Source organism: Oncorhynchus gorbuscha, linkage group LG05 (genome assembly GCF_021184085.1).
Source record: "Oncorhynchus gorbuscha isolate QuinsamMale2020 ecotype Even-year linkage group LG05, OgorEven_v1.0, whole genome shotgun sequence".
In the NCBI taxonomy this organism is placed as follows: domain Eukaryota; kingdom Metazoa; phylum Chordata; class Actinopteri; order Salmoniformes; family Salmonidae; genus Oncorhynchus; species Oncorhynchus gorbuscha.
In genome coordinates, this window is record NC_060177.1 from 45,011,221 (window position 1) to 45,027,488 (window position 16,268).

The 16,268-nt window shown below is 41.4% G+C and overlaps 1 protein-coding gene across 2 annotated transcripts; it reads right to left on the minus strand.

The window, feature by feature from the left end:
* Nucleotides 1–1,747: 1,747 nt before the first annotated feature.
* On the minus strand, nucleotides 1,748–15,923 carry ciz1b (cdkn1a interacting zinc finger protein 1b). Of its 2 annotated transcripts, none has more exons than XM_046349952.1 (15): nucleotides 15,167–15,923; nucleotides 9,672–9,778; nucleotides 9,377–9,531; nucleotides 9,070–9,181; nucleotides 7,384–7,462; nucleotides 7,104–7,192; nucleotides 6,631–6,717; nucleotides 6,315–6,502; nucleotides 4,329–4,459; nucleotides 4,075–4,171; nucleotides 3,839–3,949; nucleotides 3,406–3,522; nucleotides 3,237–3,315; nucleotides 2,984–3,105; nucleotides 1,748–2,848 (listed from the first exon to the last, which is right to left on the minus strand). In XM_046349952.1, exons 1-15 carry the CDS (start codon nucleotides 15,202–15,204, stop codon nucleotides 2,759–2,761), a joined length of 1,602 nt encoding a protein of 533 aa, XP_046205908.1. In that variant the 5' UTR covers nucleotides 15,205–15,923; the 3' UTR covers nucleotides 1,748–2,758. The 2 variants fall into 2 exon arrangements, with proteins under 2 accessions (XP_046205908.1, XP_046205906.1); XM_046349950.1 differs by having other exon boundaries at nucleotides 6,315–6,518; nucleotides 6,635–6,717; nucleotides 15,167–15,920.
* Between the last annotated feature and the right edge of the window lie 345 nt (nucleotides 15,924–16,268).

Here is a 16,268-nt window from a genome sequence, read left to right on the forward strand (position 1 = left end):
TCCTCCTCCCAGTTTGGTGGAGGAGAAATAATGGTTTGGTGCTGTTTTTCATGGTTTGGGTTACTTAGTTCCAGTGAAGGGAAATCTTAACTTTACCAGACAATTCTGTGCTTCCAACTTTCTGGCAGTTTGGGAAAGGCCCTTTTCCTGGCCTGCACAGAGCCCTGATGAATTGGAATGCTGACTGTGAGCCAGGCCTAAACTCTCAACATCAGTGCCAGACCTCACTAATGCTTGTGGCTGAAAGAAAGTAAGTCCCTGCAGCAATGTTCCAAAATCTAGTGGAACGCATTCCCAGAAGAGTGGAGGCTGTTACAACAGCAAAGGGGCGACCAACTCTGTATTAATGCCCATGATTTTGGGAAGTTAAGAGCAGATGTCCACATACTTTTGTATCTGTGCATATGCCAGCACCGGTACTGCAAGCCTTCCTCTTCTGCGTGAAATGAGTTGGGGAAAAACTGACACTTTGCATCTTAGAAATAGTTCACACATACAGTATATCACAAAAGTGAGTACACCCCTCACATTCTTGTAAATATTTGAGTATATATTTATGTGACAACACTGAAGAAATGATACTGTGCTACAATGTAAAGTAGTGAGTGTACAGCTTGTATAACAGTGTAAATTTGCTGTCCCCTCAAAATAACTCAACACACAGCCATTAATGTCTAAACCGCTGGCAACAAAAGTGAGTACACCCCGAAGTGAAAATGTCCAAATTGGGCCCACGATCATTAATTCAACTTTTTAAAACACACTTTTATTTGAGTCCTCAGATGAGACTAAAATGTAGCTTTTTGGCCATCAAGGAAAACGCTATGTCTGGCGCAAACCCAACACCTCTCATCACCCCGAGAAAATCATCCATGCTTTTCAACAGCAGGGACTGAGAAACTGGTCAGAATTGAATGAATGATGGATGGGGCTAAATACAGGGAAATTGAGGGAAACCTGTTTGTCTTCCAGAGATTTGAGACTGGAATGGAGGTTCACCTTACAGCAGGACAATGACCCGAAGCATACTGCTAAAGCAACACTCCAGTGGTTTAAAGGGGAAACATTTAAATGTCTTGGGATGGCCTAGTCAAAGCCCAGACCTCAATCCAACTGAGAATCTGTGGTATGATTTAAAGATTGAGGTACACCAGCGGAACCCATCCAACTTGAAGAAGCTGGAGCAGTTTTGCCTTGAAGAAAGGGCAAAAATCCCAGTGGCTAGATGTGCCACACTTATAGAGACTTGCAGCAAAACGTGGCTCTACAAAGTATTGACTTTGGGGGGTGAATAGTTATGCACGCTCAAATTCAGTTTTTTTTCTTGTTTGTTTCACAATAAAAAATATTTTGCATCTGCAAAGTGGTAGGCATGTTGTAAAATCAAATGATTACACCCCCCCCCCCCCCCCCCAAAAAATATATTTTAATTCCAGGTTGAAAAGCAACAAAATAGGAAAAATGCCAAGGGGGGTGAATACTACAGAGGGTAGTGCGTACGGACCAGTACATCACTGGGGCTAAGCTGCCTGCCATCCAGGACCTCTACACCAGGCGGTGTCAGAGGAAGGCCCTAGAAATTGTCTAAGACGCCAGCCACCCCAGTCATAGACTGTTCTCTCTACTACCGCATGGCAAGTGGTACCAGAGTGCCAAATAGTTTTGACCTGAATGAGATTGCATGGTGTGACTGATTAGTTCAGAGCAGAAAAGGAGGCAATAGACAATGATATATACATAGACTTGATTGAGCTCATTGATCCAAGGGCACTTTCTTTAAAGAAAATAACATAGTATGGCCTCACTCACTGTGATAGGAGATCTCTTGCAATACTGTGAATGCTATCACTTAATAAAATAGTAACCCAAACTGTTAATTCCATTTAAACTAAACTAGGCCTACTTTACTGTAACCAAACAGGATTTGTCTGTGAAATCTTATCTTGGGCGACTTCAAACTCGCACACACACACACCAAATGTGTAGACATCCCATCAATCACCATTAATGACTTGTCAGACTTAGTTTGTGTTAATTTCCTGTGTTCTGTTGGGTCGTGTTCAGTAGAACACGACCCTGCTCTCAGGTTGTGTGGGTTGTCCTTGTGGATTTAATTTTGGAGGCCATTCTTTTCGATGTGGTCCTTTACTTTCCTGGCTTCATCCCAGCTGACTCCTTTCGTTCCACTTTCTCGCTGTTGACTAGTTCTCTGTCCTCGTCCAGTTCGAGTATATGTGGCATCAACAGCGTGGAGCTCCCCTGCTCCAAATGCTCTCTTTCCAAGAGGCTGCCTCGTAGTGGCTTGCTTGCAGTTTGAGGTATGCTCATGTTTGTTTCCTGTTGCACTGCATGCAAAGCAAGAGCACATCCACCTCTGCAGGAGCATTTTTCTCCAGTCACATCATGCCCATACTCCTGGAGGCTCGGTTGGGACCTTTGGCAGCTTTGGCATGGAGACGGCTTCACCATGTTCTTCAATCCACAGCTTGAGCCAGAAGGAGGCTGGGTGGCACAGCAGCACGGCCTATGGACAGCGACTGCGGTATTTGACAATACGGAGTCTGAGTTCAGCTGTTCTGAGACCTGCTGAGTGGCAGTGGAGATATTGTCCTGCTCTGCCTTGTCCTGAGTAGAGACAACAGGATGCATCTTGATTGTGGTAAAGGAGGTACTACAGGGATGTGTGTTGTCCCTAGCCATGTTGCAGTCATTTGTACAGTCATTTTTCACTTGGATAACCACTTTGTATTCTCTCAAGTCAGGGGAGTCCCCCACTGTTCGGCTGCATGTCCTCGTCTTCTCGGTGTCCTCCGCAGAGGAGCTCTTGATTCTTCAAGGCTTTGTACTTCTAATACAGAGACATAAGAGGCAGATGTGAGGAATCAAAAGAGAGCAAGCACTTTGTGGAGGCGATGTGTCAGTAATTGCTGCCGTTTGACAACAATACACTAAGAATGAATGCCATTGGGTCTATGGCGCATACCTGTAAGTTCTGGAAGTGTATGAGGGACTTGCAGTGAAAGTGCCTGGCCGTGGACTTGAAATAGAAGAACTTATGGCACAGTCTGCAGAGAAAACCAGCCACTGGGACAACAAAGCTTGAACCTGGAGAAAATAATGGAGAGATATGAGGCGGGAAATAAATAATGCTTCGTCTCACTTTCTGTCCTACAGTTTCGTTTTTTTCAATCCTTTCTGAGTGACTGGGTGTGTCATCATAGCAACAGCATAATCACCGTATTGTGTTTCAGAATCAAACGCTTCATAGTCCCCCACATGCTCTTGCGGGACTGCTCTTTGACCGGGCTGCGATCCCTGCAAAAACAGTGAGAAATTAAACACTTAGAAAGAAATGTACATGACGCATGGCAGTTATGTTCCTTGGGAAATTTAGTCCATTAATACCCTGCTATCCTCATCCTCGTGGGTCTCCTCCTCAAAGTCATCTTCTTCCTCGAAACATCCCACTGCATCCACAGTGATGAGTTCTTCAATGACCTCTGGCTCTCCTTCCTCCTGGAGCTGGGGTCAAAAGGAGGACATGAGGTGAATCAACATTAAGCTAAACAATGCCCCCCGTTGGATATTGTGCTTCATGAACGGTGCATTGCTCAGTGAGGGACAAATCCCAACTGTCTAATTTTCACTTAGTAATGCATTGACATTTTGACTAAAGTGGCAGTTAAGATTTGCCCCTGAAGTGGCTAGTAGCCAAGCGAGACTAGTCAATAGTCATAGATGATAAACAAGGACAAATGCCCCAAACCAAAAATTAAAGGTCCATATTTCATAAACACACATTATTATGCACTACTGTTGTTTATTCACATGCACACACCTCCACCTTCCGCTTGTGTTCTCGGGACTTCATGTGCTCCACAAACTTCCGTGGCGTCCTGAACTGGCGATTGCAGACGGTGCAGAAGGGACGTGAGGACTGCTTTGATAGCTTAGAAACCAGAGAGAATAAAATGTTTACAATGTTATGGCTCTACCCGCTTCCATTCTCCACAAAGCCCATTTCACCTTTTTACTCTTCCCAACCTTAGTGCTTCTCTCCGACGTCACCTTTACCTTGTGCTCCTTGGTCCTCCGGTGCTCGAGGAGGTCGCCGGTAAAGTGTGTTTGGCAGGTTGCACACCAGCGCTGCACCCTTGCTGGCTTTTTGCCCCTGGAATGTAGCCAAACAGAATTTGAAATCCACTCTATTGCATTTGCCAGGCTGCCTGACTACTGCCAGTCCCCGTGTCTGTCTCACCAACACTGACAGCGGATTGTGATGATAGAGAAGTGTAGTGAGTAATATGGTAATAGAGTTTGCCCCTTACCCGGCTTTGTGTGTACCCTGTAGAGAGTCGCCGACCCGTGGTAATAGATTGACCAGACAGGCATTGCTCACTTGCTGAATCTCCATCATACGCTGTTGATGTTCCAATCCGTTCATATGGTTCTGGAAATTCTGCAGGCAGGTGAGGGGCAGACAGACAAAATTAATTTGAGTTGTAAAATACCATTAATTTCACAGGATGAGCATCAATACTTACATACAGTATTAATTATGACAAAAAACTCATTAACAACCTATTTTTCCTGACTAAAACTATAACGAGAATCCCTGGAAAAAAACTATAACAAATTGCTTTTCATTTTAGTTGACAAAAATTATACGTGAGACTAATAGAAATATAATATGAAATGAAGCTCCTTTCATCAGTTTTGTCCAATCCTAAACACACATGCAGACTATTTAAACGCTATCCTCTCATTGGCAGAATTTAGATCTTGTAGTTGCGCGGTTTGATTGAGCCGATATGCTTGACTCTCCCACACACTCCCAGATGGTCACTTCAGTCACTCATAATTTTTTAAAAACTGATACAACGACTGGACACTTGACTTGTAAATAACCTCAACTAGAAACAATGTTTGCTCTCTTACTTTCATGTAGGCCATTTTTGATTTGATCACATCTGAAGCTTTATTTTCCCTTTGTGCATCTGTTATTCATTAAATCGGTGTTGCGGTAGCTTTTTTCCTATGAGAATTTGTTAAATATTAGGAGTATAGTGATACTTCGGTCATTTTTGTGAAGCTCAATGTTGCCTGCTGAGATATACAAGGGGATAGTAGACCTAGTTGGATAAGGATATCTGAATGTGCAATGTACTGACTATTATGTGACTAAAATGGCTGTGACAAACTAGGATATAATTATCCAGAGTTTTAGTCGAATGATAACTAAAACTAATGAAGGATGAAATGACTAAAATGTGACTAAGACTAAAGGGTATTTCAAGACTAAAACTAAAATAGCTGCTAAAATTAACACTGCTCACATTTGGTATTCAGACCCCTTCCCCTTTCCCACATTGTTACGTTACAGCCTTATTCTAAAATGGATAAAACTTTTTTAAAGTTCCTCAATCTACACACAATACCCCACAATGACAAAGCAAAAAAGGATTTTTAGAAAAACTGAAATATCACATTTATATAATTATTCAGACCCTTTACTCCGTACTTTGTTAAAGCACCTTTGGCTTCAGTATACTGTACAGTCCATTCAGAAAGTACTCAGACCCCTTGACTTTCTCCTCATTTTGTAGTTTGTCGTGTCATACCCAAGATACCCAACCTGACAGAGCTTGAGAGGATCTGCAGAGAATAATGGGAGAAACTCCCAAAATATAGGTGTGCCAAGCTTGTACACAAGAAGACTGGAAGCTATAATCTCTGCCAACGGTGCTTCAACAAAGTACTGAGTAAAGGATCTGAATACTTATGTAAAGGTGATAAAATAAATAAATGTAGATCTACATACATTACAGAGAGTATTCAGTCCCCTTGACTTTCTCCACATTTCACAGCCTTATTCTAAAATGTATTGAATTGCTCTAACAAGCATGCCATTGACAGTCCATTCCCCAAGCAGCTGTTTCGTTTTATAGTGATGGGTTCTGACTTCTAAACTTGAAATATGAGCCAAGGGCTTGGAATGTTACTGAGTAAGGGAAAGGCTGGAGAGCTGTGGATTAGTGAGGAATGGGGGCCAAGGTCAGGTCACATTAAGGGAGAAAGGACAGTTTATTACCCACATCACTTAACTTCCTGCCTATCAATAAAGATGACATGTTTAGAGGGAAGGAGGAGACTTGTGCTGGTGGGAACACGTCTTTGTCTGTTCAGCTGTCTTACTCATTGCGTAACTAAAACCTGGTTTAAGCTTTTCATAGTTGTCCGTCAGGTTCTAAATAACAGGGTAAAAACTAACAATAGTACTTGTGCTAGCTTTACGTGTGTGGCTTTGTCCTCACCTGCTGGTTGTGGTAGGGGTTGCTGCAGATGTAGCAGTAGTGGCTGTCAGTCGCAGCTCCTCTGTCCTCACCTTGTCCCCCTACACCACAGGGGGTCCCCGTGGCTGTTGCTGCAGCCAACTCCTTTAGGCCTGTGCTGAACGCCCGGCTCTCGCTGCTCTGCTGGATGGTGACTTTCAGGGATGTGCCTACCCCCAGAACATGCTTTAGCCCAACACGCAGGACAGAATCCAGTGTCAGCACAGATAACACTCGCAGATGGAGCATTTTTTAAAATCAGGATTACGAAATTAAATTAAATTCCTTTAGTGCCCACCTACTTCAGCTGTTATACTTTCTTTGCAACATTCCTCCGCCACTTGAATGGAAGTGCTTCCTCCTCTGTACTCGAGAGCAGAGATATCTATGGAAAAGCAAAATATATTGTGTGCTAAAACAACAATGGATGAATTAAAACAAAAGCTGGACCTGCAGGATACATATAAAAATAAACAATGTAATGGTTTAGCTGTAAGCAGAGCTATATTCATTACAAATCAAATGGAAGCACAACAGCCGAAGGGACTATGCTGAACTTGTAACTCCAATTACAAACACTTGTTTTCATTGCTATTTTTTTCCGTTGCAAAGAGTTTGGCTACAGTGTGCACTAATAAATACACCCCTGATTACCTATTTCATGTCTCCTGGTACATCAGTTGCAAATATTGATACCATTGATTTGATTCCTATTTCATTACAACAGCAAAGTGTCAGAATCAAGACTGCCATAAAATCTCCAAAACACACCTACAGGCTGAGGTACATCTGTTGACATTTCATTATCAGACTTCTGGACTGCCTCTTGTCCAATGTTTATATTCACAGGCTCTTCTGACCTGTGAATAAGACCAGTCCAGAAAATAAAAAAGATTAACAAAAACAAAAAACAACCAGGTTTAAATTTAACATAGCTGTGGTGGTAGGCAGAATAACTGGTCTGTGTTCAGTAAGTAGACAACAGTGACAGACTTTTGTTTTCCATGGCAAAATTGTGAGCCCTACTAAACAACTCCAGTTAGATACTTACAAATTCATCTTCTGCTTCTTCATCTCAGGCTCCTGTTGCTTTGCAAAGAATTGTCCAGCTGATTCCGCTTCCTGCATCTCTGTAAAACAAGGATAACACATACCCAGATCAGCACAAAATTGAAATAGGCATATCAAGACACTTAAAATTGATGGGTTCTGACTTATAAACTTGAACATTTACATTCTAGCAGAACATGTTATTGTATACATCAGGTATCTTATGATAAGGGCCACAGTCTGGCTTCAGTTGTTGTAAATTGAAATACTTGCTACACCAGAAGTGGATGATATGTAAAATTAATGAATATGGTGGAATCAATTATGGTTGAATATGAGCCAGGGGCTTGGAATGTTACTAAAGTAAGGGAAAAGGCAATCACATGGTTGCGGTCATTGATAAGGGTGGAGAGCTGTGGATTAGTGAGGAATAGGGACCAAGGTCAGGTCAGATTAAGGTCAGGTCACTCTAGCGTGGGTCAGGTCAGGCTAGCGTCCCACCTCGCCAACAGCCAATGAAATTGCAGGGCGCCCAATTCAAAACAACAGAAATCCCATAATTAAAATTCCTCAAACATACAAGTATTTTACACCATTTTAAAGATACATTTCTTGTAAATCCAGCCACAGTGTCCGATTTCAAATTGGCTTTACGGCGAAAGCACACCAAATGATTATGTTAGGTCAGCACCTAGTCACAGAAAACCATACAGCCATTTTCCAGCCAAGGAGATGTCACAAAACTCAGAAATAGCGTTATAAATATTCACTTACCTTTGATGATCTTGATCGGAATGCACTCCTGGGAATCCCAGTTCCACAATAAATGTTTGTTTTGTTCGATAAAGTCCATCATTTATGTCCAAATACCTCCTTTTTGTTTGCGTGTTTAGTTCACAAATCCAGGCGAAAGTTCAGACGAAAAGTCCAAAAAGTTATATTATAGTTCGTAGAAACATGTTAAACGATGTATAGAATCAATCTTTTAGGATGTTTTTAATCATAAATCTTCAATGTTTCAACTGGACAATTCCTTTGTCTTTAGAAATGAAAAGGAACGCAGCTACCCCGCACGCATGATTTAGCTCATGGCACTCTGCCAGACACCTGACTCAAACAGCTCTCATTCTCTCCCCCTTCACAGTAGAAGCCTGGAACCATGTTCTAAAGACTGTTGACATCTAGTGGAAGCCTTGGGCAGTGCAATATGACCCCATAGACACTGTATATTCGATAGGCGATGACTTGGAAAAACTACAAATCTCAAATTTCCCACTTCCGGGTTGGATTTTTTTCTCAGGTTTTTGCCTGCCATATGGCTTCTGATATACTCAGACATCATTCAAACAGTTTTAGAAACTTCAGAGTGTTTTCTATCCAAATCTACTAATTATATGCATATTCTAGCTTTTGGGCCTGAGTAGCAAGCAGTTTACTCTGGGCACCTTATTATCCAAGCTACTCAATACTGTCCCCCAGCCATAAGAAGTTAACAGTATTTAATTGTGGTACTTTACTTTTGACGACCCAGACCACCATTTTATTTGTTCACACACAGAAGATTGACTGTCAAACATGGATTTTTATTGTGGCTGTGTGGCTGGGGGTCAACAGAAATAAGTTGCCAGGTTAACTAAGAGGGTTTCTAGAGTCGGGTGTTTAAGTGAGATAAGACCATGGGACTCACCTGTATTGGGAGTCCTATCATCCCTCTCCCCTAGCCCCTCTGCACTGCTGGAGCTCAGCTGGCCCCCAGCACTTCCTGTCTGTTCCTTCTTCCTCTTCCTAACACGAATGTCCTGTTTGGACACAAACACAACAAAACACCACACATCATTAAATCAATAGTTCACACTCACAGATCATTTTAGGATGTGCAGTTGCTCAATGTTAATTTAAGTAAAGAAGATAATAGTACTGTAGATGTAGCCTATACTGAAGCGGTCCTGCCCAGAAAGGTTCTCCGATTCAGAGTGGTAGAAGAAAAGATGAACCTTGTTTAAAAAGTGTGTAAGGGAATGATTGGGTCCTGATGCGAACAATCCCACTTGGGGAATAGGAGCCGGTCCAAGGAGAGATTGCCTTGTCCCCTCAGACAAAAATGAAGTAAAGGGTAGCCCACTACCCATGGTCAAGCCTCGCATGTTACCTATAGATAGAGGAGAAAGGCATTGTATGTACTTGGAGGATAATTCCTTTTCCCTATAACATCCACAGCATTTTGACTCTTCTATATGCTACTAAAACATCAACCACCTTCTTGTGCGAGAATATAAGACAGAGGCTTACCTCGCATCGGTTGTTGCATGAGCAGTGCCCCTTGCAGCATGGGGTTGGTGGCAAGGAGAGAGGCCCGGGGAACTGGGCAGAGGTAGATCATGCTAGGTGGAGGTGGTCTGATTGACATCAAAATTAGAAAATTAGACAAATCTGGATAAGGTGTTTGACTTTATTACTAGGTTCAGTGTTGACTATCGATAACCGGTTACTAGCAAATCGTGTGACAACATTGAGTCACCAACAGTCAGAGCCTAATATTGGAATCAAGGAGCCTAACGTTAAATCCTTAGTACAAGGACCTTACATGTTCTGTTTAAAGGGCGAATTGGCTCTGGATGCCAAAACAGCCATATACATATACTTTTAGAAGCATAAATCCCTCTACTTTCAGATAACGTCGCAAATGCAAAATACACAGTTACTGTACACCGTTTTACCACACAGTTGCAGCGGGCACTATTTTTCAGTGACAACATGTTTGTGCGTCGGTCTTCTGTTTACACACAAGTGTCTGGAGACGCAGATAGGGGCGACAGTCATTTAATTAGCACAGGTAGTCAAATCAAATTGCATTGGTCACATACACATGGTTAGCAGATGTTAAATGCTTGTGCTTCCTAGTTCTGAAAGTGCAGTAATATCTATCAAGTAATCTAACAATACCCCAATAACTACCTAATACACACAAATCGAAAGGGATGGAATAAGAATACGTACATATAAATATATGGATGAGCGATGGCCGTGCGGCATAGGCAAGATAGAGATGGTATAAGATACAGTATTTACATAGGAGATTAATAATGTAAGATATGTAAACATTATTAAAAAGTGATCTATTTATTAAAAAGAGGCCAATGATTTGAGTCTATGTAGGCAGCAGCCTCTCTGAGTTAGTGATTGATGTTTGGCAGTCTGATGGCCTTGAGATAGAAGCTGTCTCTCGGTCCCAGCTTTGACGCACCTGTACTGACCTCGCCTTCTGGAGGGGTGAACAGGCAGTGGCTCGGGTGGTTGTTGTCCTTGATGATCTTTTTGACCTTCCTGTGACATCTGGTGCTGTAGGTGTCATGGAGGGCAGATAGTTTGCCCTCGGTGATGCATTGTGCAGAACCAGGTGGTGATACAGCCAGAAAGGATGCTCTCAATTATGCATCTGTAAAAGTGAGGGTTTTAGGTGACAAGCCAAATTTCTTCAGCCCACTGCTGTTTTGTCATCTGCAAACTTGATTGAGTTGGAGACGTGCATGGCCACAGTCATGGGTGAACAGGGAGTACAGGAGGGGGCTGAGCACGCACCCTTGTGGGTCCCCAGTGTTGAAGGTCAGCGAAGGTGAGATGTTTCCTACCTTCACCACCTGGGGGCAGCCCGTCAGAAAGTCCAGGACCCAATTACACAGGGCTGGGTCGAGACCCAAACTACCAAAAAAATGTCTTCTGGCAGTTTAAATTGGCCACATCTTGAAACATGGACCTGCGTTTTGTTTAGGTTTTACACCTTTTTTTCCATATTTGATGGGTAGGCGCCAGCCATCTCTGGCACTGTGGGTCACCAAACTTGTACACAGGCAAACAGTGATATCGCTCACAAAGTAGCTGTAACCTTGTTAACTCTTTAGAACCCATGGCGGTCATCGACGGCCTTTCTTTAAATTACTATAGCGGCCGCGAACGGCCTCGTTTTTCTAACAATAATATCTGTATCAATATTGTGAAATTAACTTGCTTAACAACCTGTCGTCATATTCGCGTGGCTGTTGTAATCTACCAGAAACAGGGTATGCTGTAATTTGACTTCCAAAGTTTTTAAAAACTTCATTACTCAAAATGATGGTGCCAAAGCAGACACGACTTTTCACTGTGATAGAGGCTGTGTTGGTTGGCGATACGGATTCGGAGACGTCCTTGCACTTTGAAAAGCGATGATGTCGAGGTGAGTGAAATAAGTCAACAGCAGATTTACAGTATGTTTGATGCTATGAAATTTGGGGAATAGCTCTCAGATTAGCAAATCCTGTCATGATAACTTGGTTGGTACAGGCGAGCACATTAGCGGTGGAGCTCGAATGATTGCTCTCGGTCTCATGGAAAAATACTCTACAAAAATATAAACGCAACATGCAACAATTTCAAACATTTTACTGAGTTACAGTTCATATGAGAAATCAGTCAATTTAAATAAACAAATGAGAAATTAGGCCCTAGTCTATGGATTTCACGACTGGAATACAGATATTCATCTGTTAGTCAGATACCTTTAAAAAAATTTTTTAAATGGCTCTATGTAGTAATGTGCGCCTCCATAGTCCGTTCTGGACTTGGGGACTGTGAAGAGACATCTTGTGTCTTGTGGGGTATGCATGGGTGTCCGAGCTGTGTGCCAGTAGTTTAGACAGACAGCTCGGCATTGAACATGTCAATACCTCTCATAAATAAAAGTAGTAATGAAGTCAATCTCTCCTCCACTTTCAGCCAGGAGAGACTGACATGCATATTATTAATATTAGCCCTCTTTGTACATCCAAGGGCCAGCCATGCTGCCCTGTTCTGAGACAATTGCAATTTTCCTAAGTCCTTTGTGGAACCTGACCACACAACTGAACAGTAGTCAAGGTGAGACTTAAATTGAAGATGTGGCAAATAGGAGTGGTAATATCATCTGCTATTATCCTCCAGATTGTCAGACCCCGGTAGCATGTCATTGTTGATAGACAATTTTTGACCTCTTCCACACTGACTTTACGGAATTCAAAAGTACAATTCTTGTCTTTCATAATTTGGTCCGATATACTTGGATGTGTGTTGTCAGCGTTTGTTGCTGGCATGTCATCCAAGTTTGCTTATCTTGCCAATTAAAAAGTAATTAAAGTAGTTTGCAATATCAGTGGGCTTTGTGATGAATCTGATTCAATGAATGGAGCCGAGCTGTTTTTTCCCCCCAATAGATCATTTAAGGTGCCCCAAAGCTTTTAGCTATCATTCTTTATATCATTTCTTTGTTTCATAGTGTAGTTTATTTTTCTTTTAATTTAGTTTAGTCAAATGATTTCTTAATTTGCCAGATTTAATTGACATACCTTTTGCCTCATCCCTCTCACCTAGAGGTCGACCGATTAAACGGAATGGCCGATTAATTAGGGCCGATTTCAAGTTTTCATAACAATCGGAAATCGGTATTTTTGGGTGCCATTTTTTTATATTTTTATATACCTTTATTTAACTAGGCAAGTCAGTTAAGAACACATTCTTATTTTCAATGACGGCCTAGGAACGGTGGGTTAACTGCCTCGTTCAGGGGCAGAACGACAGATTTTCACCTTGTCAGCTTGGGGGATCCAATCTTGCAACCTTACAGTTAACTAGTCCAACGCAATAACGACCTGCCTCTCGTTGCACTCCACAAGGAGACTGACTGCCTGTTATGCAAATGCAGTAAGCCAAGGTAAGTTGCTAGCTAGCATTAAACTTATCTTATAAAAAAACAATCATAATCACTAGTTAACTACACATGGTTGATGATATTACTAGATATTATCTAGCGTGTCCTGCGTTGCATATAATCTGACTGAAGAACATTGAAGAATCTCATATTTAAGATTTTTTTTTAAATAAACTTTTTTGGTTACTACATAATTCCATGTGTTATTTCAAAGATATGTCTTCACTATTGTTCTACAATGTATAACATAAAATAAAGCATTGAATGGGGGGGTTTGTCCAAACTTGACTTGTACAAACATATATAAAGGAATACAAGTATCTAAGTATCTGACTGAGCGGTGGTAGGCAGAAGCAAGCACGTAAACATTCATTCAAACAGCACTTTCGTGCGTTTTGCCAGCAGCTCTTCGTTGTGCGTCAAGCATTGCGCTGTTTATGACTTCAAGCCTATCAACTCCCGAGAGGAGGCTGGTGTAACCGAAGTGAAATGGCTAGCTAGTTAGCGCGCGCTAATAGCGTTTCAAACGTCACTCGCTCTGAGCCTTCTAGTAGTTGTTCCCCTTGCTCTGCATGGGTAACTCTGCTTCGATGGTGGCTGTTGTCGTTGTGTTGCTGGTTCGAGCCCAGGGAGGAGCGAGGAGAGAGCTATACTGTTACACTGGCAATACTAAAGTGCCTATAGGAACATCCAATAGTCAAAGGTTAATGAAATACAAATGGTATAGAGGGAAATAGTCCTATAATTCCTGTAATAACTACAACCTAAAAAGTCTTACCTGGGAATATTGAAGACTCATGTTAAAAGGAACCACCAGCTTTCATATGTTCTCATGTTCTGAGCAAGGAACTGAAACGTTAGCTTTCTTACATAACACATATTGCACTTTTACTTTCTTCTCCAACACTTTGTTTTTGCATTATTTAAACCAAATTGAACATGTTTCATTATTTACTTGAGGCTAAATTGATTTTATTGATGTATTATATTAAGTTAAAATGAGTGTTCATTCTGTATTGTTGTAATTGTCATTGTTACAAATAAATATAATAAACATCGTCCGATTAATCGGTATCGGCCTTTTGGTCCTCCAATAATCGGCATCGAAAAACCATAATCGGCTGACCTCTCAACCATACAGTTTTTTAATTCCTCATCAATCCAAGGGGATTTAACAGTTTTTACAGTAATTGTCTTAATGGGTGTGGGCTTATTAGAACTGGAGTAAGCAATTTCATAAGTGTGTCAAGTGCAGCATCTGGTTGCTCCTCATTACAATCCACAGACCAGCAAATATTCTTTACATCATCAACATATGAATCACTACTAAACTTACTCTATGACCTCTTATACACTATATTTGGCCCAACCTTTGGAACTTTGGTTTTCCTAGATATGGCTATTATATTGTGATCACTACATCCTATGGATTTGGATACTGCTTTATATCAAATATCTGCAGCCTTAGTAGTGATGTGATCAATACATGCTAATGATTTAATTCCTGTACTGTTTGTAACTACCCTGGTAGGTTGACTGACAACCTGATCCAGGTTGCAGGCACTGGTTACAGTTTGAAGTTTTTTCCTAAATGGGCAACTTTATGATAGCCAGTCAATATTAAATCACCCAGAAAATATACAGTTGAAGTCTACATACACCTTAGCCAAATACATTTAAACTCAGTGTCACAATTCCTGACATTTAATCCTAGTAAAATGCTCTGTCTTGGGTCAGTTAGGATCACCACTTTGTGACGCAGAACAGTGGGCTGGGAATAGAACTTTCAGAAGGCGAGTCGGTGCCATGATGCTCAATAGAACTAATAGGAGCTGGCAGGGTGAAAAATGCCCTGAAATAAGGTGGTTTTTTTTCATGTTTTTGATATTTACTTCAAAACTAGAGCAAGCAGTTGGGACATATAGCAAATATTAGGAAACGGGGCTCCGTGGAGGATGTAATTAACATATTTTTATCAAAAATAAAAACGTTAAAAATGTAATGTGTCCAGATTATCTAGGTTCAGTGGGTTTTGATAGAGAGCACCCATGCAGGAATGTCTTACCGGTTCATTTGGTGCTGGTGTGGAAGTTGGGATGGCATGAGTTGGGTTGTTTGTAGCTGCTGGCGTTGTTGGAGATGTTGTGGAAGCTGCCAAATTACGTTGCTGTTGGAGGCGTTGTTGATGACCGAACATATTGCTAGCTAAATAACGTTACATAACTAGCTACTAACCTTTACGAAGTAGCCAGTTAACATCAAATATGGTTGGCTACATATGTGCTTGTCTAATTAACAGTACAGCTGACATACCAACCTAGATAGCTAACGTTATCTGGACTAACTTTACCAAGCTAGACAGATTAGTTAGCTAGCCAGTTTACCTGTACTATGACGCATAGCTACGTTAGCTAGCTGAAAGTATGAAATTATCAAGAAATGCGCTGTAGTTGTGCATTTACAATACCTACTTCCGTGGCACATATATTTAGATGGTTTCAAAAACAGTAGCTACTGTTATCACTTTCAAAACTTCTTTGCTGGCTATGCACACTAGCTCCAGTTCATAAATACTATACTATATCAGCGACTCGTCAGCAACACTAAAAAAAGTACTTCCGTGTCAGGGGAATGTCGGAAATGTTCAAATTAAAAGTCGCGCATGTAAGAATCCCCTAGAGTCGATTGATACACTGGTGCATCAAATCTAAATTAAATAACAAAAATTCCCATCAAAATTCGTCAGTTTGTGTTTTGCATTGAATGCGTCTCAATTACCACCTCATCCAGTGTCGCACTTCCGCATCTGCGGTGAAAGCACAGGAGAAGATCTTTGGTGAAAGGTGGCAGAAACTAGAGAAACAGATAGAATATTGAGACAGATAAGCATCTGGTTGGCGTTTCGCCTGAGAGAAAGCCCACTAACACGTAGTGGGAGAAGATGGGATGGATTTGGGTCGAAATTCTGCAAAAAATATTATGTTATGAACAGATTGGACTACGTTTAGTAGACATTACTCTTTGCAAAAGTAAAAAAAAAATATATGTCTGTTTAGGAGTGAAAATGGCAATTGAGTTATTGCATACGTGACCTTCACTGAGTAGGCGTTCTCAAACGGAAATATGTATATATTTACTAGAACGCGCCAATAGGTTATCGCTAGCGC

Excerpts from the sequence above, each read along its gene's own strand:
- ciz1b (XM_046349950.1), bottom strand. The coding sequence starts at position 15,204 with ATGCCATCCCAACTTCCACACCAGCACCAAATGAACCG. Across the intron at positions 7,463-9,069 it reads TGATAGGACTCCCAATACAG|AGATGCAGGAAGCGGAATCA; the intron begins GTGAGTCCCATG and ends CTTGTTTTACAG. Across the intron at positions 3,523-3,838 it reads AACACAAGCGGAAGGTGGAG|CTCCAGGAGGAAGGAGAGCC; the intron begins GTGTGTGCATGT and ends TTTTGACCCCAG.